Source organism: Arvicola amphibius, chromosome 1 (genome assembly GCF_903992535.2).
Source record: "Arvicola amphibius chromosome 1, mArvAmp1.2, whole genome shotgun sequence".
In the NCBI taxonomy this organism is placed as follows: Eukaryota; Metazoa; Chordata; class Mammalia; order Rodentia; family Cricetidae; genus Arvicola; species Arvicola amphibius.
The window spans coordinates 51,744,013-51,772,004 of record NC_052047.1 but is presented as its reverse complement, the minus strand read 5'-3'; the positions used below and the strand labels follow the sequence as shown (position 1 = coordinate 51,772,004).

At 37.1% G+C, this 27,992-nt stretch overlaps 1 protein-coding gene across 1 annotated transcript in view; it reads right to left on the bottom strand.

Moving 5' to 3' along the window:
- Kcnip4 (potassium voltage-gated channel interacting protein 4) overlaps positions 1–16,968 on the bottom strand; it is a 486,636-nt gene extending 469,668 nt beyond the window's left edge. Inside the window, exon 1 of the mRNA XM_038335455.1 lies at positions 16,869–16,968. Coding sequence (XP_038191383.1) covers positions 16,869–16,968 — 100 coding nt within the window. The remainder of the gene's footprint in view (positions 1–16,868) is intronic.
- Between the last annotated feature and the right edge of the window lie 11,024 nt (positions 16,969–27,992).

The window sequence follows — 27,992 nt, the reverse complement described above, 5'->3', positions numbered from 1 at the left end:
AGTTTAATCTTTCTCTCAAAAGCATTCAGTAGGAGGTTAATAGGCTGCAAACATTATTTAGGTTAAACAAAAGCAGGCTTCATTGCTTGCAAGCTTTCTTAACAGGTTTAATATGTTTAATAGTGTATTTTGAGTTGTAAAACCTTACACCATAGGGTTTCCACTTCTTTTTTTTTTTTAGAATTTATTAACATTTATTCTTATTTTTATTTTGCTAATCATCCTTCCAAATATCCCAGTAGTATGATAAAATTTTAATTAAACTCAGTGACCCAACCTTACTCATAAGATTCATCGTATTAGCCTCAATTCCACCAATTACTGGTTGACAAGCCTTTTAATGGTCGTACAAAGGCACAGGAATGACTATATTGACAGAGGAGTTCCACAAAATGTCCATTTAGCAACACCACAATAGTTGATTCTCCCCTATAGCCTATGAACTCCCCAATTATTGTTCTTTTTTTTAATATTTTTTTTATTTTATTTATTTTTTTATTTTTTTTGTAGATATTTCGATCTCCTTCCCTCCTCCTCCCCCCTCCCTCCCCTCCTCCTCCCCCTTCCCTCCCCTCCTTCTCCCCCTTCCCTCCCCTCCCCTCCACCCATACCTCCCCTCCCTCCCTCTCAAGGCCAAGGAGCCATCAGGGTTCCCCACTCTATGCTAAGACCAAGGTCCTCCCAACTCCCCCCAGGTCCAGGAAGGTGATCGACCAAGCTGAGAAGGCTCCCACAGAGCCCGTCCATGAAGAACAATCAGAGCCCAGAGCCATTGTCCTTTGCTTCTCAGTCAGCCCCCGCTGTTGGCCACACTCAGAGAGACGGGTTTGGTCGCATGATCCATCAGTCCCATTCCAACTGGAGTTGGTGATCTCCCATTAGTTCTGTCCCACCGTCTCCATGAGTGAACGCACCCCTCTCGTTCCTGACTTTCTCCCTCATGTTCTCGCTCCTTCTGCTCCTCATCGGGACCTTGGGAGCTCAGTCCAGTGCTCCAATGTGGGGCTCAGTCACCTTCCCCATCTGTCGCCAGCTGGAGGTTCCCTCTCTAAAACACACCTAAATTTGGAATTCTCCTGAAAACATTTTAGAAATGTCCTTTCTTCCAGAAATACTGTTCAAATTCGAGAAAAGGCACATAAAGGTTCTAATGACTTCTGATTTTATTTCATGAATTTAGCAATACCAGAAATTTGCAATTATGTTGGAAATGAGAAGTATGACTGTGAATAAAAATGCTGCTACATACAGTAATATCAACATATGTTCATATATCTGAAAAAGAAACATATTAAACAGACTGCCCTGTCTCCTACTCATAACCTAAAGGTGAAAAGAGAATGTGTTTTTATGATGTCTGAATATTCTTACAATAAAACAGTAAACAGCAGTGAAAAGCATGTTATATATACTATCTCACTTAATTATCAAACTCACTTCTTGAAACATTTTTTCTTTTTTTTTATTAAAAATTCCCGCCTCCTCCCTGCCTCCCAATAACCCCCCTCCATCCTCCACTCCCCCTCCCTCTCCTGTCCAGAGAGCAGTAAGGGTTCCCTGCCCTGTGGGAAGTCGAAGTTCCTCCCCCCTCAATCTAGGTCTAGGAACATTTTTTAAAAGATGTATTGATGCATATAGTGTTCTGCCTGCACGTATGCCTGTAAGCCAGAAGTGGGCACAAGATCTCATTACAAATGGTTGTGAGCCACTATGTGGTTGCTGGGAATTGAACTCAGGACCTATGGAAGAGCAGCCAATGCTTTTAACCACTGAGTCGTCTCTCGAACCTCCTCCCTGAAATATTTTTATTCCCATACGCCATAAAAAGAAGAGCATCCACAATATTCAGGACTGATTTCAAACTACTTCAATCAGTTTTAGAAGCCTATGAAAAGAGTTACAAGGACAGCCCCCAATATTTTATTTTCCTTCTGAAACATCTTTACATTCTTCTCTTTTCTTTCCTTTGTTATTGGAAAGTCTAAAAGACTCTAAACACAGTTAATATCAAAAAAGGTTTTAGAAGGAAAATCTGTCCAATTTGAGTTAATAACATGAAGGCAACTTTAACAGATGGATACTTATAATTCACACATAACCTATTGATACATATGCACTAAGCACCAGAAAATTAGTTTAAATTACTCACTCTTCTTTTCTAAAAATGATTATGTTGTACTAGAGACAGAATAAATTTGAGCACCAGAAGCTAGCTTTGCCCTAAAAGTTGCAGTTTTTATTTTGATTCTTGAATACCCTCTACTGAAATCCTCCTTGTTACCAAAGACACAAGTGCACATTTCAGAGGCTGCAAACACAGCACTGAATCAGATTATGTCCACACCCATATGAGGAGCTGCAACCAAATTTGATTCTACAAAGTTTAGTCGTGAGTAGATACGGGGTTAGACAGGGCGTACGTAGTCTAAAATACTTTATTTTAATGGCCCATCCAGAGAGTGCTCTTGACTGCTGCCAGTACAATTCTGTTCAACACAGAACAAGAATTCCCGATTTCTTCCTGTCTATGAATACACTCGATGTAGATGATTTCCTCCTTTACTTTCCCACAGTTTTATTGGTGATTTGCACACCGATTCACTACCATCAAATGCCTATTGATTGAGTCTGGATGAAAACACAGGACTGGTCAAAAGGTCCAGTTTCTTCATGAATAACAATTGAGGGAAATTATTTGGGGCCTAAGTTCTTTGGAAGTACAGCTATTACCTTATTTATTTATTTTATTTGAATTTTAAAATGGCATAAAGTCTAAAGCAGAAAATTTTCTCCTATCCCAAATTCTTTTAATTCGAATCTATAGAAGTCTAAACTATGTTAATATGATTTAAAAAATTAATAATAAAAAAGAAAAACTACCTGAATAGTCCCTAGAGCTAAATTTTATAAAGTAAATTAAAAGAAAAGAAAAGTTGTATGGGAAGTATTGAGGATTCCATTCCAATGAGACATTTAATGGAATCTGCACTTATCACTCCTTCCCTTTTAATCTGCTTCCCACATTAAATATTTCCTACCTGAGTTTCGCATGAATTGCTTGTGGGCAGCTGCAAGCTGCCTGTCCCTAGGAAAAGAAAATTACAGATGCCCTTGAGTGGGGGAGGTTGAAAACTGCCAGAAAAACAACCTCCTGATTCCCTCCATCCTTTCTCACAAAGCTGCACTGGGATTAAGCTTCCCTTCCAGAAGAGAGGAAACAAGACACACCACGGAGTGAAAATGGTGTGTTCCTAAGATTTCTCTCTCTTAGAAGTCCGAGAGAATGAACATCTGTTTTAAGTAAGTGAGTTAGAGCTGCCAAATGTCACTTTACAACTGATAACTTCCTTGACATCACAGTATGCATAAACACACCTCTTTATCATCTAGGCCAGAAACTCTCTCTTAAAGCTACAAGAAGACTTTAATCCTCAAGAATTCAGTGTTAGCTCCAAGATGTCTTCCTCCCATGCTGAATTCCCTTGCTTTTAAGGTAAAAAACAAACCTAGAATTTTCAATAACTTTTCTGAACCAAAAAGTTTTTATTTATTTAAAATGGGTAAGCTATGATATCCTAAAGTGTTTTTTTTTTCCTGAAAAAAATATGCATCTTTTTTTTTTTTTTTTTTGGTTTTTCGAGACAGGGTTTCTCTGTGGCTTTGGAGCCTGTCCTGGAACTAGCTATTGTAGACCAGGCTGGTCTCGAACTCACAGAGATCCGCCTGCCTCTGCCTCCCGAGTGCTGGGATTAAAGGCGTGCGCCACCACCGCCCGGCCCAAAAATATGCATCTTATACTAATATTATTTTGCTTTTAAAATTAACTGCTAGTTTTTATATGAATGCATTGGAAAGTGTACATGTTCAAAGAAGAAATGAAAAGTTCAACTGCTCCATTGTATGTACATATTTATTAATAAAAACTTTATTGTGTATGTCATTTTAAAACTTGCTCTTTTAACTTAAAAATTACATTGTAAATATTTTGTCATTTTTAACTTAAAAATTACTTTTTTTACTTATTTTGAAAAATTCACCATCTATTAATCACCGATTCTGTTATCTGCCAACAAACTCCAATGCTCAGTTGTTATCAAATTCAATGTTTTGGTTACATTTTTTTTGGGGGGGGGGAATTGAACACTTTCACAATTTTATATAGACATTGATAACATACATTTACCATTCTGTTCCTGGTGTGGGCATCAAGCGGCCAGTGGCTGCAGAGGTCTGCCATCCTGACTTCTCTGCTGTGATGGACTATACCCTTGAACAGGGAGCCACAATTGACCCCACCTTTCTTAAATTTCCTTTGTCAGTGTAGTTTACGAAAGCAACAGGAAAGATACTAACACAACAACTTTCTGGAGAACATATGTGACTTCCAGCATAGCCTGACTATAGAATCAAGTGTTTCTACCAATGACACAGCACTGTTTGTCAACATTTTGTTGAGTTCTCCTTGCTGAGAACCTTACTGACTGCTTTGGTATATACTATACTATTGTGGGTACACCATAGAGAACTGAGACTTTCCATTGGCTTTCATGACACTTTTCCTATCTTGTTAAATTTAATTTTCCATGACTTTGATTCTATGATGTGATATGTTGTACTTAATTTTTATGTGGGAAACTGAGGCGCACTCGTGTCCTGAGGAGAAGACTTTAATTTCCTTACTATTTTCTGTTCTCCAATGCGGCCCTGCCTTTGTCTTGGAACATGGGTAGTAAACAGTCTTGCTGTAATGGACCCAAGAAAGAACATACTTTATGAGAGTCAGAAGAGACTTCTTTTCAAAGAATAAATACAAATCTCAAATGAGCACTCAGTATGCCTTAACAATCTTTTCACATTTGCTCAGCAAATTTACTTCCCCCAGGGACCGAGTCACACTATTGTATGTTCTTTACCTAAAAAATCCAGATTCTCCACCTCACAAATATTTCCTCCTTCTCCTGCTTCCTAATAAGCCAGAAGAAATACAATCAGAAAGATAAACATTATATGAGTGTACCATCGTCTACACTAACATTCTCTGCTCGCTGACTGACCACAGATTACAGATGAAGGGTTCTCTCTGTAAACAAAGTAAGCTCCTCCACTATATCAGGGATGTTAGCAGTAAATTTCCCATGATATCACAATACCAAAAAAAAAAAAAAAAAAAAAAAAAAAAAAAAAAAAGCTCAGTAAACATAGGTCAGTGAATGAAGAATGGGCTTTGTGGACACATCTTTCCAAAATGAAGAGAACAAACAGAGGCATGGATATTTCTAGAGTTCACCTAAGCAGCATGCATCTAGCTAACCATGTATAACATAAACACCGCTAACCTCATTTCCTCAGTGGCTTCTTATGCTGCAACTTAACAGTTAGTAGTCATTTCTTAGAGCACACATTAACAAGAATTGCCAATCATTGTCCATCTATCTTACCAGTCTTCACAACAATTCTCTGAGGCCTGATGATTTCAGGCTCAATGTGGGTTCAGGTTAATTGCTGTAGAGTATATTTATATTATATATGTAAATCATATGTAACTGAAGGGGGAAAATTTAAATACATGCCTGCCCCATGGGGAGGTCTCTACTTGCTCTTCTTAGCTATCCTTCAGAAAGGCCTTGAGACACCTCTCATAGACCCAAGCCTAATAAATGACTGGGACAGTCCAAAGGGAAGAGCACTACAGGCCCACTGCAGTCAGCAAGGTATGCAAATAGTATATTGTCAAATAAGCACATCCGTTCTGTCAGCCTTCTGTCAGTTTGGCTATGATGTTGAAGAGAGTCATGTGGACCCCTAATGGAAACTTCATATCTAGCAAGACTGGATCTTATTCTTTGTGTCCAAAGCATGGAATTTAGTCACTGCAGAAATGGTAAGATGTTTCAAAATCACAACAGGGGCCTGTTTTGGGGTAAGTTTTGTTTTGTTTTTGTTTTGATTAGTATATATATATATATATATATATATATATATATATATATATCCTGAGGAAGTAGGATTTACAAGAAACAAAAATAAATAAAATCATACATTTAAAATGTACATTATATGGGCTTTAATACTAGCATTTAAATGTGAATGAGAAGGGTATACAGGCACTACAAAGATTTTCTTTTTATGCTTAAATTGCTTCCAAGTATATCTATCTCAGCCCAGTATGTGCCTCTGTCTGGGAGGCCAGTTCAGGTTACCTAAGAAACTTTGGTGTCTAGGTAGACAAGCTGGATTCAAACACTGTCTTGACCATTTCTGAGTGTGATATCCTATGCCTAAAACTTTATGAACATACATTCATATGCTTTATCTCTGGTTAAAATTTCAATCATAGCTTCCTCATAGATATTACAGTCAACATGAGTCATACAGGTATTGTTGATGAAAGGGCATGAAGAATGATCAGTAAAGAACTTCTCAAAGTGCCATTGATGACATTAGCACCCGATGTGATGCCCACTCTATTCTATCAGACCAGAAACTTCCTTGATTTGAGCCCCACACTGTGTCAGCTTCTACTTGCCGGCAATATGAGCACTGGAGACAGGAATTCTATTGTGTCTTTTTTATCATCAACAATCTTCAACAACAAGAACAGAGTCTTGATTGATTGCTTAACCAAAGGTGGTTCCCCTGCTCCCGATTCTGTGACACTACATTGTGGCCTGCTAATATTCTCATGAGGTACCTCGATTTTCTGAAACAGAAAATTCCTTTACCCATCACCTTGAGAATAAGATAATGAAACCAGAAAAGAGCAATAGTGTGAAAAAAAAATCTAAACAATATATTGCTGAGTAAATAAAGAGTCAGCATTTCTGTAACTGTGACTAATAAGATTATTCTTATAAAGCTTTGTAAAAACTGGATACTAAAATAAGTTAAATGCTTAGCTCCTCACCTTGAATATAATTATTGTTATATCACAATGATATAATTATTATGGTATCTATGCTACTAACAGTGTTATGATTTCTAACGAGTCAATTAACCTTCCTGGGTCTCAATTTATGCATAAATTGAGGGGGCTAGGCAACAATTCCATAAATCTTGTTAGTTCCACAAATTATGTTTTAATATAAATAGTGGGGGAATGTATTATTCTCTTCTCAATTTGGAATGTGCCCAATTTAGATATTTATTACTGAAACTCATGTGATGGAGGAGAAGCTACTTAAAGGGAAGCAATATGCTTTTCCCTTTGTGAAAGTCTTAATTTCACCTGTACTGTCCTGATAATTTCACCATAACAAATACTCAAGGAAGGTGACTTGGCTTTTTAGCATCTCCTCTCTAGAAAAGCCATATTAAGACACTTTGTACCCTTTCTAATGGTGCGATCAAGAGGTGGTTTTTATGCTATGGTGTTGAAACTGCCTGTTAAAAAGGAAGTTGAGATCTGCTCACACTCTGTGGTAGCAGATGAGCAGACTTTGCTTAATAAAGATGATTTCGGGCATGAGCACACCGTAAAGATCAGTAAAGGTCAGACACTGGTTCCAGATAAAGAGAGCCTGACAATCGACAATGATCCTACAACCTGAAAAATGTTTGACAGTGAGGTATCACCAAGAGGACACCAGATAAAGACTTCAGCTGGCAGCCACTATAGAGAAACTGATTCCAAGGGTTAAACAGAAGCTGCAATAACTTTCTAGAGACGTTACAAACCACTACTTCAGCAGCTTCCGGGATCAAAAATAAATCCCTGAGACTTGCAAAGGTTCAGTATGATATGGCCTTAACTATGACTGCATTGCTTCCAGCTGTACACAGCAAGTTTACAATGCTTCAACTACACTACACTCTCAGCTCCTCAATATAAAAGCCATAGCTAGCTGAGAGTTCTTGAACTGGGCAGGCCTGTTGCCTGGAATCCCTGTCAATGGATTTCTTCTGAATGTATCTCTGAAATTCATTTCTTTCTAGTATTTTCATACAAGCTGCTTTATCATAATGACTTTCTCCTATTATTCTGTCACAAACCATATTTTGTCTTCTTTTGATTATCTACATTTTCTTTATTAAATATTATATATATATATATTTATTTATCTTTTTGTCTTGTTTCCTCAATAGTATATTTATAAGAACTAGAAATATGTTTGTTACTGTGAGTTATTGTCTTAAGAACAAAATATGGATCATTGTACAGATACGTATTCAGCACATGACTAAATAAATGAGCCTTTTTACTTCTGGTGCATTGTTTACATCTAGCACCTTGATGCTTATTAGATGACATTGAAGGAAAAGAGGTCTTACCTTCTTATTTATAGTTATACCCCTATGTCCATGTCTAATCTGGGAGCAGACATTTTGAGGTTTCTCAACAAATGACCTTGCATACATATAATGAAAGGGTCTCATACTTTAGTTTGAAGAAAGGCAGTGAATTCTGTCTTTAATGAATGAAGCAGCCATCAAAGCATATTTAAAGCTCAATACAGTTAAGCATTGACAATGTCCTATTAGCAACCATTCTTCAGACAATGTTAAGCTTCTTTTAAATCATTGAATCATATATGGATATCTCTCACTTCCTTGGCAATCAAAGAGTGTAGCTTTTGGTTTCAGATGTTGAGTGGTGACTTCTATTGTTTGGATTAAAATGTAAGGTGTCTAGCTACAGTGTAAAAATAGAAATAATTTATTATAATTGTAGGCAGACTTCCGACACATATAAATACCAACCCATCTCCACTCATCAGAATAGACACGTGCCGTGACAATTTCCACAAGGTAAAAGGAAACAGAGGTAAAGAAGATTGTGGTTCATACACAGGGCCATAAAGATGCATGTGTTAGAGCTGGTTCTTCATTGGTAATAACCTTATTGACTTAGAGTATGTGCTTTGAGCATTTGAATTCCTTGGCTTCCATATAAGAACTGAAACAATTGATATACAATTGATATAATATTAGGAACAAGATTTGTCTTGACGATAAGCCTCCAGATTAATTCAAATGCTTTTTAAAGGCATGACTCCAACAGATTTTCCAATGATAGTGATTCTATTTATTTATTTATTTACTTATATATTTTTTATTTATGCAGGAAATGAGAACTAGTACTTTTTCTATTCATGATAGAAAAGTACTCTACACAGAGTTACATGTCAAGCCACTGTTTTGTTTTAGACAAGTGGCGTTACGGAATTCATTGTGCAATTCAGGCTGGTTTGGCACTCACTATCTAGCCAGGATGGGAGCAGATACTTCTGCTACAACGTCGTTACTGCAGAGAATATAGACGTGTTTCATCACACCTTTGAATTTTGTATAAGGATATTAGGGTGAGTACTAGTAAGATTATGGCAAACAAGCAATGGGAAAGGAAATGTGAGAGCCTTCTGATTTTAAAAATTAGGGTAATAAACATCTATAGTGACTATAGAACATATATGCATTTGGAATTTAACTTTGGCATTATAGAACTTCATTCCCTGGGCCACTGACTGTGCAGACTCTCGTACACTAATGAATATGTACTATAAAACTTAAAGAGTCAAATCTCAATGATGTAAAACCCTTCAGTTTATGGTCTACAAATTAAGCTCAAAGCTCTCTATATTCCATCTGTATCTAATGAGGGTGATACACTGGCAAACAGCCTCACTGTCTTCAGATCCCTAGAATGCCAGACTTCAGAGTGATTGGTCCATTAGAACAGGAAGGCTGCAACTAAGATAAAGATTTTATGGAATTCAGATCATGTTTAAAGTTTATCTTCTTAGGATAATTCATTTTAATTTCCTTTAGAGAAAAAAAACATTCCTGATGAACAACACAGGCATTTTCATCTCTCTGCGACTCAGTGTCTTTGCATATGGAATGATTGATTTGATCCAGGTAATTTCTGATTCCATTCTGTGCAGCCTTGATAAGTCAAAACTTCAGTTATGTAAATTGCAGATGCACCTTCCCTTATTTTCCAGTCTTCTTCATAGTTTCAATCGATTATCATAGCTAAAAATTCCCAATGTATTTATATAAAGCTGTATGCAAAAAAACCACCATAACATTTAAATGTATGGGAAAATTCAGTAGAGAATGATGATATCACATATAACTATAATTTATTTTTGTCCTGTTTGTATTTACTCTCTATAGCCATAATGAATGCCATTTGGATCAGCGCCACTATTGTAACTCTGAAAGTAATCTGGACGTCTTTGCTATTCCCTTGTGATCTTAAGCACATTCTTATTCCATCAAAAACTTCAGTTAGCCTTCTATAAAAACAACACCTGAACTCATCCATATTTGACAGCATGAGTTGGGAACGGTATCTGCAGCCTCTTTTAATCCTGTTTGCAAGTTCCTCAGTGAGGTTGGTTTTCATTCCAATCTTTATACTGTCCCAGGTAGCTAGAACCTCCTGTGTTCCTTCTTGATTTATACTTTTTTGTTGTTGCTGCTGTTGTTGGTTTTTTTTGTTTGTTTGTTTTTTGATACAGGGTAACACCCTTGGCTACTCTGAAACTTTTTTTGTAAACCAGGCTGGCCTCGAACTCACAGAGATCTGCCTGTCTCTGCCTCCAAAGTGCTAGGATTGAAGGTATGGGCCACTGTCACCTGGCTTTGTTTTATACTTTTTATTAAAGGCTAGAATAAATATTTTCTGTGGTCAAGACAACTGTCCCAATCAACCCACACCCTCAAATGAGGATATGTTTCTCTCCTAATCAGTTTTTCGTACATTTCCTTCAGAATGCTGCTACTCATATGGATCATCATGTTCTAGCTGCCAATGTGCCAATCAACCAGCTTTATATGTCTCAGACAATTTCATTAAAGTATCTCTGAACTGGATGCAAGCAGCATCTCACATTGAATTTCTTTGTGTCACAAGAATGAAAAGCCATTTATCTCCATCAATCTTCCCATCATTCCCAAACAGAAACAGATTTTATCACCAGTTTTCAAGAGGGCATTTTTACTACTTCTGCCTCCATTTTCATCCAAGAGCATGTAGATATTTTATTTGGTTGATAAGGCAGAATTCCAAATCTTCTTCATGATGTGTTTGATCCAGTGGGTTATAATCAGCAAAGGTTTGTACTATCTGGCTACTATGGATGCCTGATCTAACACCTTATCCCTGCCACATGCTTATTGACCATTTCCATTTTACCATAATATGTAGCATGTTAGGATTATAAAACAGTATTTTGAATTAGATGTTTTGAATTTGAAACTCAGTTTTATAAGTTATGAGCTCATTCACTCTGAATTACTAAGTTTCCTCATCTCTAAGGTGACAATACTTACTTCAGAGGACAGAAATGAAATAAAATATACTATACAATTAATGTGCCTATACTATAACATTAATATGCCTACATTATACCATTACATAATAACAACTTTTGTTTAACATATGCCCACTTTGCATGTAATTATCAGTCAAATGAGGTATTAAAATTATTTGTCATAGTTTTTTTTTTTTTTGGTTTTTCGAGACAGGGTTTCCCTGTAGTTTCTAGAGCCCATCCTGGAGCTAGCTCTCGTAGACCAGGCTGGCCTCGAACTCAGAGATCCGTCTGCCTCTGCCTCCCGAGTGCTGGGATTAAAGGCGTGCGCCACCACCGCCCGGCCTATTTGTCATAGTTTTTATAGAATATATAAATATAGTAAAGTATAACTATATCCATAAGGAGGTCAAGTAATAGTCTAAAATCTCAGGATGAATAAATATTGAAGATATTGCCATAATCCAGACAAAATAGCTCTACATCCTCTAGGTTTAATATCTGAGTGCTCATTTTTTTTTACCATTAGTTTCCTTTAAGTACTAATGCTTAAACAATACAGAAAATATTTACTATAAAGGGTCACTAAAAATGTCAAATGTTGAAAATATCCCCCAATTCCATTCCCATATGGCATTAAAAATGGTATATTAAAGCATTTAAGGACTTTTATTTTTGTAAATTGTACAGTTTAGAAAGGAGCTCTCTTAGACAATACATGAAAACACCTTTGGCTTCTCGTTATATTTTTGGATGGAAGAATCTAGGTTTTTTTTTAATTTCTTCTTTACATTTTTCAATTAACAGTTCCAGTGGGGAATAATATCCTTCCACCACAATCACCCCAGTCAGTCACTTGGTCACCGGTAAGTGATTGAGATCATGGACAGAGAGCATGGATTTGTAGTTGGTCCGAGCCACAGTTCTACCATCACACTTCACGACATGAAAGAGCTAATGACTTAGGTTTCAAACGTCTTTCCTTGAGTATATGCTACCGTCTAATACTTTGAGGAAGCTTTTAGTCTAGAATTACTCATATCTGCTAAATAAAGTGAGATGAAACTTTATACTGATTCTAAAGGGGACACAGATCATCATCCATCTATTTTTTTTTTTCCTTTGGTTTTTCGAGACAGGGTTTCTCTGTGGCTTTGGAGCCTGTCCTGGAACTAGCTCTTGTAGACCAGGCTGGTCTCGAACTCACAGAGATCCACCTGCCTCTGCCTCCCGAGTGCTGGGATTAAAGGCGTTCGCCACCACCGCCCGGCTCATCCATCTATTTTTATGTAAGAGACAGTTACTATGAGCATTCTTTTTCCATTGTTTTAATACATTTAATAATTGTTCTCTATTGTAGCTTGATATAAGGACTGTTCTTTCTTTCTTTCTTTTTTCACTAACACTTGAATGTAATTTGTATGTATTTGGTTAAAATGCAGATATTTCCAAAGCCAAGTACAGCATATAGAAATAATGAAATAGCTTTACCATTAATATTTTGATTCAATTTTTCTCTGGAATGCATTAACAGAAAACTACTTTCATTTTTATGGCTGGAGAAGAGGCAATTTATGTGGTGAAATTTTAGGCATATTCCAAACTCTCATTGCTCTGGAGTTTCCTAAACTTACTCATCTAGTACAAAGAACAATCAATATAAAAAAGTATCCACTGACTTTATCTCTTAGCCTTAAAACTTTGCTCAAATCAGCACCAATGGTTTTATATGCATACTAATCTGATGTTAATAAGTGTATATGATGTTTTGTTTGAATACATATCAGTGTGCCCTGTGTGCCTAGCACTCGTGGAGGCCAGAAGAATGCATCAGATACCCTGAGACCATAGTTACAGATTTCTGTGACACAACATGTGGGTACTGAGAACCTACTCTAGATCTTCTGGAAAATCAGCCAATACTCTAAACTCTGGAGCTATCTCTTCAGCTACTATTATTTCATAAAAAAGAATTTAATTGAAGTTTAACTAAATTACAAATGTAAGTATAATATAATAGTCATATTTCTTAATAAGACTCTACATAAATTATGAGAAACTAAACCAAAGGTGCCTGAAATTGCATCCTCAAATACCAAAATCTAGAAATACCTGGAAATGCAATAAACACTTGCCTGGGGTATAATGAATTAGCCTACCACAGAAAAGGAAGGCAAGTCTGACAGTTACATTGTTTACCTATTACAAAGTAGGCCATTGATGTTCTGTTTTATTAAAGAATATATGTTATATAAATTATCAAACTGTAATTACCTGGTAGGTAGGCCTATAGAATTTATGAAATAGAAAGTCCCATGGAGATTATCGAGCCCGGCTTTCTCATCTTAAACTGAGAGGTAAACTTGACTTATAAGGCAGAGAGTGACAGAGTGACAGGAGAGACATAAGCATCCATACTTTGATTATTATTTATTTTCTCAAGTGCAATAATTTTACCTGTCAGATATCAATATTTTGTGTTTGAAAATATGTCAGGGGTCAATGTGCAGCATCATGTGTTTAAATGTGTTTAAAATACTGGGACAGATGAACATTAAGTATTTAATGGTACCATTCCCAATTTCCCACAAGAAATGGAAACCTAAAGCCCTCAGAAAGAAAAACTACAAAATCTCTAAAGTTTTATATTAACAATTTATTATAAAGTACATTTTTTGACAAAGTTTTAAAATATGTCATGTAAATATTGTATTTTCTTGCCCTTCACAATACAACCTAAAGACAGAGCCCCACATTGGAGCACCGGACTGAGCTCCCAAGGTCCAAATGAGGAGCAGAAGGAGGGAGAACAGGAGCAAGGAAGTCAGGACCGTGAGGGGTGCACCCACCCACTGAGATGGTGGGGCTGATCTAATGGGAGCTCACCAAGGCCAGCTGGACTGGGACTGAAAAAGCATTGGATAAAACCGGATTCCCTGAACTTGGAGGACAATGAGGGCTGCTGAGAAGCCAAGGACAATGACACTGGGTTTTGATCCTACTGCATGTACTGGCTTTGGGGGGGCCTGGCCTTTTTGGATGCTCACCTTCCTAGACCTGGATGGAAGGGGGAGGACCTTGGACTTCCCACAGGAGAGGAAACCCTTACTTCTCTTTGGACTGAAGAGGGAGGGGGAGGGAAGTTGGGGGAGGGGGAGGGAAATGGGAGGCGGGGAGGAGGCAGAATTTTTAATTAAAAAAATAATAATAAAATATAAATTCAAACTACATTTTGAGTGATGCCTACACTGTAGAACAGTTATAAAGTGAAATAAAAAGCTTTAATCATTTAGGGTAGCCTTTTAAAAAAAACAATTCTTGATAGTTAACCAAGTTCAGTTTTCCCTACTTAGTCTCAGGGTCCTTTATAGGACGGGTCACAAATAGAAATAAGAGTGACAAAGCGGGCCGTATTCTCCAACTAGGACGTGTGGGATGCTGGGAAAGGAACACTTGTGGGGAAAGAGATCTGAACGAAATGAGTATCAGAGTTTCCTTGTTTGTATGAAGAAGGTTTCAGGACAGGAACAAATTGTTACTTTGATATTAATATTATTTAATGCTTTCAATAGTTAAGCTTTGCCTGTAGCTTTAAAGTATGTAGGTAAACTAAACAATGAGCTATATCATCAACTTATTTATATCACATCTCCAGGAATTAATTTGTATACTCTTAGAAAGTTTTCTGATTCTTAAATTGACATTGAAATAAGTCTGATAAATATTTCAGGCATAAAATACATCATTTTGTTACACATCCCCTAACTTTTACCTACTATGTACAATTCCACTATAGTATGGTAACCAACATTTTACCATTGAAAAGTACTTTCGAATAAACACCAGAAATCAGAGTTTTATAGTGAAGTTTAGAGGAAATCTAATTCTCTCTGCAGTGTTAATACAATGTCAATAATAATACTAACAATACAATATAAAGTTCAATAAAGAAACTATTCATACAGATTAGTACAGGTTTAAATAGAAGTAGCAAAGAAAAGGAATACTGAATACTTTCATAGAGGTTAGCAGTCCTTAGAAGAAACAGCCCTAAGTTATTTCTTAAGAGGTGAATATTCATGCTCCTGAAAGAAACAAATCTAACACTAGAGTAGGCATCATCACAAAACCCACAATGAATACCCTGGGCATAAGAGTGTAAAGAAGGGCCACATCTGTAGCATAAAATAAGATGCAACCACTTCCTCCAAAGAGCTAGGAATTACGATAGTATTTCATGAAGCTTGCAGTCTCAAAGAGAAGAAAAACCATAAAAGCCTCCACATCAATATGAGATGTTCCAGTCATAACTACCAGGTAAAATTACAGTAATGCACACAGAAGCCAAGTCATGTTACTTGTTTAATGAAAATATACAAAAAAGTTAATTTTAAAGACATTGACCATTTCCAAAATATAGGATTTTTCCTCACTTTGAAACTACCAAATATTTCCTTCAGAAAGAGCCACAATATGCATTCTGCAAAGTTCTATTAAAATTACTTTAATAAACCTTGCTTTCCACTCCCTCCTCCTCCTTCCAATGAGTTATAAATGTAGGTTTCTGGTAACCTACATCAGAGTGACACACTTACTTTAATTTGATGTTTGCTATTTGTAAAAATAATTGTATTTATGTCACATTGTGGCCACCTCCCTGGAGGACTGGAATAGCTGAAGATGTAAAGACATTGCTAGTATTCCTTCTGTTTACTCAAGTTTAAAACTTCAAGGGAGAATGCTACAGCAACACTGTCAAGCAGCAGCACAAGATGCTTTTAAAACCTGCACTGCCAACTTTTGAGAAACAATGACTGGCTGAACACAAACGTATATCAAATATGTCCTGATTAGTAAGAAAATAATACTCAAAATTTACTCAGACCTCCGAGACACACTCAGTTCGTGGAAAGATACAGGCATGAACAGACCTCACTTTTAAAGGGAGAGAAGACTGTTAAGAACAGGATCAGCTTCTAATGAACATAAATAACAATACTTGCAATGCCGAAAGGCTTGTTTAGAATCCCTTTAATCTGTTACAGGAGTTGGAGGCTCATTTCTCTATAGAGTCTCCATTAGATTGTAAAATAGATAACAACAGCATCCCTGCACACAACCTTATGAAAAAGCTTGCTCCTCAGTGTCCGATCTTAAACCATAAGACTTCCCAAATGCATAGCCGGTCCTATCTAATGAGTGCGTTTGCATACATGAGACAAGTACAACCCACAACATACACAAATGATATCTGCCGTTACAATCAAAAGACAATATCCTGTACCAAACTCTAACGAAAACAACAGGGACCAAATGCTCTGACTATGAGCTGACACAAACTATCAACCCTTTATTTCTCAGTTTTGATTCTAGATTCAAAGTGCTCCTCATAGTGTTTTCAACATTCTTTTGCTGTGAAAATATCACCACAACTTGCCAAAAGTTTATTTTGTTAATCTTTTTTTTTCCCTGAGAAACCTGCTTTTTTTGCAGGTCCACCCCAGAATCACATCGCTCTGTTCTCATTTCAGGTGCCTCTAACATTCTCTTAAAGAATTTTTTTAATTACAAAACAGGATTTTTATGAGTGACTGAAAAGCACTCCCTTACCTTCTAAACCTGCTTCAATCAGCCCAAACTGTTCCAATAATTTAACAAAAAGCACAATGACGATCAGAACTGCTATCATTTCAAGCCCCTCCAAGTTCATGGTCAGCTAGGTCATGGTCCAGCCACAGCCACTGAGAAGCGCTCCTCACCCTGGCTTTCTTTGTAAAGCCATTAAACTACATTAAGAAGGCTACAGCTGGAGACGGGAGGAGGAGAGTTGTGAGAGAGGAGGGTGAGAGAGGGAAAGGAGAGAGAGGAGTGAGAGGAGAGAGAGAGAGAGAGAGAGAGAGAGAGAGAGAGAGAGAGAGAGAGAGAGAGAGAGAGAGAGAGAGAGAGAGAGAGAGAGAGAGAGAGAGAGAGAGAGCAGTCATCCTGTTTGCTGTATCCAAGGCCAGAAGTGGCAGCCTGATAAAGTCGAGCCTGTCAGATGAGAATTATCAGAGTCCTTGTTATCGTTATCACTCTCCCACAAGGAGACAGCCGTGCATGAAGTAGTAGCACTGAGACCGCTGGCAACCTAGGAGGTCTTGGGGTAGGTCCGGAGCAAGCCTGGGGGGCAGCAGAAGCAGTGCCCCCAGGACTCCAAACCTCACCGGTTGGTGGAATCTCAGGGCTGGTCAGTTGCCTTGGAAACAGTGGAAGCGAAGCTGGACTCCTGCTGCAGACAAGACCTGAGCACCTTGTCATGAGAAGCAAAGAAAAGGGAAAGCGTGAACCGCCCACCGGCAGTGACAGCTTGCATTCAGCGGTTTCTGAAAGAGCTGCACTCTTCAGAGAAAACAAATGTGTGTATTTTATTCCAAGGAGTGCGGGGAGGAATGAAGCTGCTCAGCGTGGTTCTTCATGGGTCTGTTCTTTTCAATGAGTCGGTATTGGAATGCTCAAGCATCTTACTCATTGAGAACTGATATTCTGTTTGAGTAACTAGTGTTTCAAAATGTGATATGCTCATAAATATTCTCAATGTTTATTAATATTTTAGAGTTTACCAGTTACCTCCTTTGGCACCAGCTTCACTTTCAACTTAATAATATGTGCATTTAGCATTTACTACTTTGCATGCTTTTTAAAACATTTGACATGCATTCTGTGCCATAAAAAGTTTGAGAAGGAAAGAAAATGAAGCAAACATTCTTTGGATTTGCTGTGTCTTGTACAATTCGTTTTCGCAATGTTGCCTAAATAGGTAGAGCAGACCCAGAATGAAGTAGTGACTGAAGCAAAATAACACACATGCAAACAGACAATAACAGAACCCAGAGAGGAAATCATCTCAGAGATCCTGATCAAGTCTCCTACGCCACAGATGAGCAATCTGCAACAGACCAAGGGACACTGAAAGCAATTAAGGAGTACAAACTCCAGAGCCAACTAACCTGGGTTCAGGTTTAAAAACCCCCTAGGTCTTATGTGCATGACTTCATATCATCTTCCTCAGTATACACATTTGTAAACAGGGGCGTGATAGCAGCACCAAGTTCAGGAGATCTTTTAAGAAAATGAAATAAAAACATTTCCAAAGCAAAGGGATTTGCTCAACAGTAATAGCTCTTGTCTTGGCATAAAGATTTCCTTGCTTTATTCATATTTCTGGGAGTTGCTAGGGTAATTCCTCTAAAACTCAGCTTTTTACTCAGAAATCTCACATGGCTTACAACTGATACACTGAATATAGCCTACGTTTCTGTATACAGCCCCCTGGTGGTGTCCCCCCACTCAGATATCTGCCTGAGGTTTGCCCTTCAATGTTTCTGTTTTCCTACAGTCTGTCTACATCATAGCTTTGTTCTGTCTCCAAAATGCATCCCGGGCTTCTCTGTCTCTAGGGCTTTGTTTACACCATTCTGTCCATTTGTTGGGGGAGAGACATAAAAACAAACAAAGCAAAACACACAAAACAAAATAAAACCAGATTCTATCATCTCTGCTTGTCAAGTTCCGCAGATTATTTCATGAAAATTCTAAGACCAGTAGTGGATTCAATCTTTTCCTTGTGTGTACCTGTTTGTTGCTACTTTTACTGCCTATGTCACTATGAAGACTTGATATTGTCAAGTCTTCAGTGTATTATATTATAGCTACTAGGATGTATATTCTTTCCAATAAAATATTAACTTTGTTTGGGAGGAAATAAATCATGACTTCATTGCCTGCCTTGACGGTATTCTCCTACCACTTTTAATTCCTCTTAGAGGACTACTTCTCACTTCATAGATGTTTATTAGATTATTCTAGTCACCATACATTAAGCAATTACCGCATACTGGATGCTCTACATATATTGCTTCCTGATAGCCACTCTGAAAGTAGGTGTAATTAGACAGCATTTTCAAAGGGAGCATGAAGCCTCAAAGAGCTTAATAAGCAGTAGGCTTAAGGTCATAACCCTGGTAAATGCCAGCACCAATATTCAAACTCCGGTTCACTTAGTGCAGACTGTTATATAGCCCTGTTATTCCACACAGCTTTAAATGCATAAGAAATCAAACATTGGCACAAGGTCTTATGAGCCCAAGTTAAAAGTGATATTCACACTGACCCTTCCAAAACATTTGGTGACATTCTAATTAATCTATTAACCCCAGTAACTTTAGAAGTTGAAATGTTACTGAACTAGTAGTTTAATTCAGGATTATTGCTTCCTGATGACTCTCAGGAATATTATTACATAAGCATGCATCCTGTGGGGCTGCTAAAAGGGATTTTCTGTGTTTCTACTACAATGAATTGTAAGATCCTTGATTCCTCCATAGACAAATGTCACTGGTCAGTTCCTACATGCTCTCCTTCAAGGATGACATTATGGGGTTAAGAAATGAATGGCAGAGAGCTTGTGAAAAGTACCTAAGTGGGGAGGACTCTCTACTCAGTATGAGTGCCACAATATAAGAGCCCTTTATGCTACACTGCCTTTCTAAGGGCTCACCATTTTCCAATTCTTACATAGACCTTTTGACTTCAAACTTTTGTCCTAGATGCTTCCTCTTCCAGAATGCTTACTCCAGATCCCATGAATAAGAAAATTATTTGGGTTTTGGCACCAAAATCCCTATCCAAGAGCTTCCCATCCTATCAATACTACATGATACAGCATTTTTCTTCCTGGTCCCAGAGTCGTAACCACTGAGTTTCTGTCATTTTCATCAAACATACTGTCATCAGGAAGCATGCATGTTTGTTTACTTAATATATAATATATAATGTCTCTAGAATATTCACTGCTGTTGATAAGGTAGCGATTACAATCTGTTGTGTTACCCATGGTGACATCAAGTGGAAAATAGTACCTGGCACTAGAGAGGCTGGGTATTGGAAAACGAAAAGACTGGCTAATACTCTTACCTTCCCCAATCAGCTCTCTCAGTGATCTGGCACAACCAGATTCCTTATGATGTAGGGTGCTGAGCATGCCTATGGTTCCTATGAGTCCTCTGTACTATCTACTAGGATTTCTTACACAAAGGAGTCCACCATAGCAGATCAAATTCTCATGACCTTTCTTTAGGATGAGACCTGAACATTGAAAGCTGAGGTATCTTCACTATGTTCTGTGCCAAAGATTTAATGTGAATATGATTTGTGGTTTTGCCAGTGTGACCAATGAAAACAATATCAAGAAGGAATACAGGAAAGTCTCCATATCCAAAATTTCTAAAAATCATTGCTACAGAAGGTGAGAAGTAGCTCAGAAAAGATTCATCCCAGTCATTTAATTTTCAGATACAGGGACACTGCACTATAGTAGGAAAAGTGACTTAGCTGTATGTGTAACGCCTAGCTTCAAGTTATATAGCCTGCATCCAATCTAATATATTATTCCCTTATCTCAGATTTCTGTAGTCTTTCCTGTATCACCTTTTCTAAAGAGAAACATTAGTACATCCAATAGACACAAAAGAAACATTGACCTCATTCAAGGCAAAGCCAATACTTGCCTTCCCCAAAGGAAGGAGAAGAAAGATAAGGGGTGATACTTTTTTCAAATGATAATCTGCATGGAACCATGATTTGCCCAAACATTGGCAAAGCATGTAGGCTGGCCCAGCCCTAAACTATTCTTAAAAAGGACAAACTCTTTACTGTCATCTTTTAAGAAGAGAGAAGAAACTTTGGAAGGGTCAATGAATTTTTCCAAGTCAGAATCCAGTGAAGCTGATGGTTGAGTACTTATTGCTATAATGTTGCTCCTGCATTCTGAAGAGCATCCAGCCATGTATAGAGCATATGATAAAACAAGTATCACTAGAGTTTAGGAGTCAACACTTAATTGTAGACTTTAAAGAGATCCCTTGCAATTTACTAATTAATAAGATTGCAGACACAAGAAAGTTCTATACATCGCATTCTAGGTGAGTCGGTGGGGTGAAGACTGAGTATGCTATGGTATAAGATAAAAGGGATGATGTTGGTATAACTTTTAAAAAAACCTACATTTGGTCCTGGAAAGATAGCTTGGTCAATAAACTCTGAGTTCAATGTTCAGCATCCATGTTATAGAAGTATGACCTGTATCTAGAATCACAGTGCTGGCAAGGTAGAGACTGGAAGCTCCCTGTGGTTCATTTTCCTGCCAATTGATGGAAACTGGCAAACTTTGGGTTCAGTGAGAAACATTGTTGAAAACATAAGCTAGACTCTAATTTAGAAAGACACTGATAACTACCTCTGTCTTCTATGTTCATCTACATACGTGCACATATACAGCTGCTTGCTTATTCAAACACACGTAAACATGTATACAAATGACCACAAACATGCACTCAGCATGTAGCTCATAAGATTCAAGAGAAAGTAACACCTAAAAGAGAGGATTAAAACAGATCCAAGCTCCAACAGAAGACTTTATAGAAGATCTCTGCTTAAGAAACTAACAGGTAGATAAAGGCAACTACGTGAGTCTTCTACAGTTAAAATAGTTTCACAATGTAACTTTCAAAGTGCATGTACAGAGCCCATGACAACAATGAGATTAACCTTTGCCTGTCAACAGAAAAATGAGCACATTTAATTAAAGATACTCTTATTATTGCAATTCTATTCCTATATATCCCTATAGTGCAGTTTAGTCAAAATCAGCACTTACTGGAAGTAGTAAACTCATTTCTGCTTCATTTTCAGCTATATGACTTTGGAAAAACAAAATAAAAGCAAAAAATTTCCTAACAAAATGAGATGGAGATGCCCTTTGATGACCTGAGATAGAAAAAACAGGGATTCTGAATACTGCTTTCTCCTTTCCATCTCTTTCTTTCTTTAACTCTACCTTTCTTTTTTCTCCTCAAATTGGGAACAAGATTTCTCTGTTTTTTTTCAGGGTCTTAATTACTTGGACTGAACATGTATAAGTTTCTCTCACTATGTTCTTCATTGCACATTGTTCTTTCATTTGTCAAAGCTGTGGTTTAGATACTATACATTCTGATATGGGTCATAAAAATCCTATCCCTGGTACTTACAAAGCTTGGAATCTATTAAAATGAAATGAGAAACTAAATAATGTGTGTACAGTAAGCATACAACAGATTAGTTGGCTAAGCATGTCATATAGATCCTCTCACTGAAGTCTCACATAAGCCTATGAGTAAGTGTCAGCCTTACTTCCATCTTACAAGGTAAAGAGAAGAGCGAACTTGGTGGTTAGAGTAGGAACACCTACCTAAAGGTTTACCTAGATCTGACTCTAGAGATCACAAGTTGATGTTGTGTTAAATGCAATTAATAATGACTGCAGTCCCAAGCAGCAGGGGGTAAAAGCCTGTAAGGGACATAGAAATACCATCACATAGGAGAGCTCACATAGGAGTTAATGCCAGTGAAGAGGGAAGACTAGACCCAATGCTTGGAATATCTGAGTGTTATACTGGCTGGTTGGATGGCTGGGTGCACAGGAATGGTAATTTATATTACATGAGCAGTGGAGAAGAAAATTAGTCTTGCTAGAGCATTTACTCAGAGCCTGAAAATCTTAATATCATCTAGACTCCTTGCCTAGGTGATCTGTGGAAGCTTTTTCCTCTCTCTTAACAGGCAATGTCCCATTCAAACACAGACTGAGCATCTGTGTGTACTTCCTTGGTCCAAGAGAAGCAGGACTAAGGGTATTCAATGAGCAAATAAAAAATTGATTTGATCATACAAAATAAACAAAAAATAATGTGTCAGATGAGACATTTATTATTTTAATATTATGAAGAGACAGTGGTCTGGGTTTATGGAATGGGCACTAAGATGAGGAGGATGCCAGATTGCCAGAGGTCTCACTGCTACTTTAGAGTCATGGGATTCTGCAGTGAGTGATGCAAAGCACTCAGAACAGAGACACCACATCGTAAATGCTAATGAACAGTAACTAGAATTGTTGCTGTTTGTTGAACCCTTTTATACCCCGATTAATATTCTAATTGCTTTTATGACTTATCTCAATTAATGAATATATCTCAATGCTTTTATCACTACTATTCTCAACTGCTGTGCAGATAAGAAAAAAGGAGGCATCATCAGTTAACTTGGTCCTCTAGAAAATATCTTGCTTATGCCAGTTCATAAATTGACCATCATCTTCAACAAAGTCAAAATTCTCAGTATCACATACAAAGAAATATACAAAGATGCTCAAGCTAAATGATTTGAGAGGTAAAGTGACTAAAGAACTCATGTAAAACTGGATATGATAGCATTTGTTTGCATTACCAATACACCTATAGAGAGATAGAAACAGACAAGAGCAACCCTCGATGACAAATTAGTTTTCTTGACTCATACACAATCAAACAAAAATGAGAGACCTTGTCTCAAACAAGATGAGCAGCAAGAATGATACCAGAGGCTTTTTCTGACCTCCATACTAGTGCCATAGAACCTATGTGTCTGCACTCATAAATACATAAGCATGCAAAACACACAACATAACAATTAACCCCCTCAGTTGCCATGCCTCACCTTCCACTTTGCATAACTAGATCACATCCTCAATGGCGAGGAAGCAGTTACACTAGACTAAGGTTTCAACAGGTTGCTTTATCCTGAGGAACAAGCACAGTGACAGATACACACAAGGCCTCTCACTTAATGCATAGAAGGTAGATGGGACCAATGAAGGCTAAAGCAAGACTAATGCATTGACAAGAGACAAGAAATTGATTTAAATGGGAGTGTATAATGTTAGTATGGGTCAGAATTATATAAGCACCTTTCTAAACACAAACCACCATTTTTTCCCCAGAGATACTGAGTTAGCAGGTCTTATGTATGTAGAGTCTGCCAATCTCCATCTTTATCACTCTTTAACACAGGACCTCTATAGGTCACACCATGGAAAGCACTGCATTAATCTCCCCAAACATCCTCAACTGTATAAACAACAAAGCTTCCAAGGTGATCTTCCTCCAGGGCTTCAAATTCTTAGCGGGGTAGAATACTTGACTAACTCGAAATAGCTAAGAAAAGGTGGGAAGAGGGACCTTCCATTTGGTTCTTAAATTTCTGTAATTTGATTATTTTTTGTCAGAGAGGAAAAGATTTGTAAGACTCATTTATAAATGGATGCAAGTTTCTTTTTCATATTTAAAGTCATTTTCAATGGTTTGGTCCCTGTATTAATGACAGCTTTATGTCTCTAATAAACTTCAGAAGCAAACTTTAATGGAAGCAGAGCATATAGAATGTCCCATGGTTTTCTGCCTTGCTCCATACCGTGACTTCCATCATGGGTCTGATTCTGGATCATTCATGCTTTACCTTAGAATTTATTTCGTTAGTTGAGGGAGTAGTGTGCAGTACTAATATATAGTACTAGTGTAGAGACTCCTTAATATTAACTTATTCACCATGCAGAGTAAATAAATCCCAGCTGATTAATGCATGTGTTTGGGAATGTGATGCTGATGTAGACAATGCAGATATTTCTCCTTTAGATCTGATAAAAAAAAAAAAAAACAGCAGTCACAGTGACCCTTTCCCCATTATCCCAGAAAGGCTAATTTTTATCTTAATCAAAACAATTAAAGTAACAAAAGTTGTCTGATGCATAATTCATTTATTATAAATTAATATCAAACTCAAATAATTGAAACAAATTTATCTGTGGGATTCTTGAACCCAGGATCAATTTCTACAGAGTTTAGTTCTACATAATGGCAATCTTAGTTGCATAGATACATTTTGTTAGATTTCATTCCAGATATTGCCCCTTCTAACCTATTATTTCTCATTATATCTGACATTGTATACTTCCTCCAAATAATATGATATGAAGTTATTTACTTTTTTATGATACCCAAGAAATACATTAAAGTTAATATATAACAATCCTCTTGACAATTACTCATGCTGCCTATATCTTGTAGTTTAATTAGTAATAACTCTAACTTAATCAGTTGTTTATAATGTCAATTTTCAACAGGAATACTTTGAATGTAATAGCCATGAAAATCATATTAAGTCAAAACTAAATCTGAATAATAATCAAATATATATTTTATTTGAGAAGCATATACAAGATATGGCATTAGTAAGACCACACTGACGAGGAAAATCACCAACTTAAAAAAATAGAGTGAGAGTATTAAAGATAATGTTTTAGCAGTGAACCGCATGGCATGATATCCTAACTTTATTATCCCTGAAGCCAGATACATATTAGAATCACTTTTGTGGGATCATCAAAACAAATCCCTCAGGCAAGATCCACTGGTATCTAAATTAATAATGACACCTCTCTAATTCACAGTACTGTCACACATTATTTCCTTGTTTAAATAAATTTGTTTACCTTTTAAAGGTAATGCGTAGAAGCAGTGGTTTTCCCTTTGGCAGGTTTTACATGTATGCCATTATACTTTGTTACTTTTAAATAACAGAGACATATCTTAAGGAACACATCATTAAGTGATTTCATCACTTCAACAACATCATAGAATATACTGACAGAAGGGAAGAATGCCGCTTAGGTGGTCTAGTGATTATCTAGCTCTCCTTAAGCCCTTGGTTGGATCCCTAATATCTTGTAAGTGCAGTATGTTGGCACACACCCCAGGAATATAAGCAGGACAACCAGAAGTTCAAGGCCACCTTCAGCTATATATCAAGTTCCCACCCAGCCTTACCTACTGGAGAGTCAAATGGTATATGACAATCAGAAAATATGCCTCAGTATGGTCCCATGATGCTAGCAAAATAGAAGTTAACCTAAAATGCAAAGTTCCTGATGAGTTACACACAAAATATTTTGTTTTCCTGGAAATGATTGTTCTTGAGAAAAACATACTGGGGAGGAAGAGTGGCTCAGTGTGTAAAGATGCCAAAAACCAAAGTTGATGACCTGAGTTCATTACCCAGGACACATATGGTAAAAGGGTAGAATCCACCTACATGTTGCTCTCTGATCACACATGTACTGTAGCATACACGTGCATGTGTACAAACATGTGCACACAAACAAACTCTAATAACATTTTAAAATGAAAAAAATGATTCAAATACTAAAAATGATAAAAGGTATAGTATAATAATGTAAGTTTGTATCAGTAATTATCAAGCATTTATGTAGTAGGAATAATATAAATATAAAATATGTAAAATATTTTATGAGTAGAAATGTATGTAGAAAACAGATAGCTTATTCACAGCAACTTTAGAATAGCTATGATGTCACAAGGCAACAGAAATTCTTAGTTTCTATTACAATCTTGAGCGTCACCATTGTGGATGAAAACCTTCACTTACTTTCACTTACTAAGGATTTGTCATCAATAGTTTTTTTTTTTCCTGCTGCATAACCAGTTAACACAAACAGAGTGATTTACAGAACCACACATGTCAGATTGCATTTTCTGTGGATAAAAGATCTGGAAAATTGAATTTTCTAGTCACTCATGTATCAAAAATAGGCACTGTGACTAAAATCCTGGGCCCTCATTTGATATCATGTTTACTTTGCAAAACCTCACTTCTCTGTGGGGTGTTTGTATGTGTGGGGACACTAATTTCTTGCTGTACGATGACTAGGGACAACCTTATATTTTGTTGCAAGGAAAGAGAGAGAGGCTGCTTGTTGATTCCTGACTGCCTGGCTAGCTTAGACCCGAAATAATCACACAGAAACTGTATTAATTAAATCACTGCTTGGCCCATTAACACTAGCTTTTTATTGGCTAACACTTATATTAATTTAACCAATTTCTATTAATCTGTATATCACCATGTGGTTGTGGTTTATGGGGTAAAGTTCCAGCATCTGTCTCCAGCAGGCTACATAGCTTCTCTCTGACCCTGCCCTTCTTTTTTCCAGCATTAAGTTTAGTCTTCCCTGCCTATCTAAGTTCTGTCCTGCTATAGATCCAAAGCGGCTTTTTAATTTATTACTGTTAATCACAGTATACAGAAGGAAATTCCACATCACCCCCATTCTGTTTAAATTAAAAAAAGGTATTATTTTTAACATAGTAAAATTACATATAACAAAACAGGTATTAAGCAAGAATTACAGTTCTAATATTTATATGTACTTTAGCTTTTATCATAACTAAGAAAAACTATAACTATTACTATAAATTTTTTAACGCCAACAAAAACTCCAGAAGGATATAATATTACCTAAGTAAACAGGAAGTGCATTGTAAGCAACTTCCAAAACTCTAGAATTGAAAGAGACATCTCACTACCTGGAGAGTGACCCATTGTTTGTACCACTGGAGCATCCATCTTCAGGCTACAGGCCCATAGTATCCAGCAGACTTTTCCACAAAGCAGGAAATTTTAAAGACAGTTTGGCCTATATTGGCAGTTTGTCAGTCCCTTTTTGTGTGTGTGTCCTGAATGTGTCTGGAAGACTTTTTTATGAAGCAGGAATCCTGAAGACCCTTTCTCACCTTTAGGCAAGTTTAGCAGTCCTTTCTCTGTGTGTCCTCGTGTCCAGTTTATCTAGGAGTCCAAGAAAGAGCAATTTCTTGCTCAAATGGCTAACCAACTCCGTAAAGAGCCTCTTTGATATCCATCTTCCTCTTGAAGTAGATTGGTGCTGCCAGGAGCACATGTGTCACATTGTCATGAAAAGTCCTAACTTTTTAAACATTTCAAGTGCCATATTCTGTAGTCTTTGAAAGGTTTGAAGAATGCCTATCCACC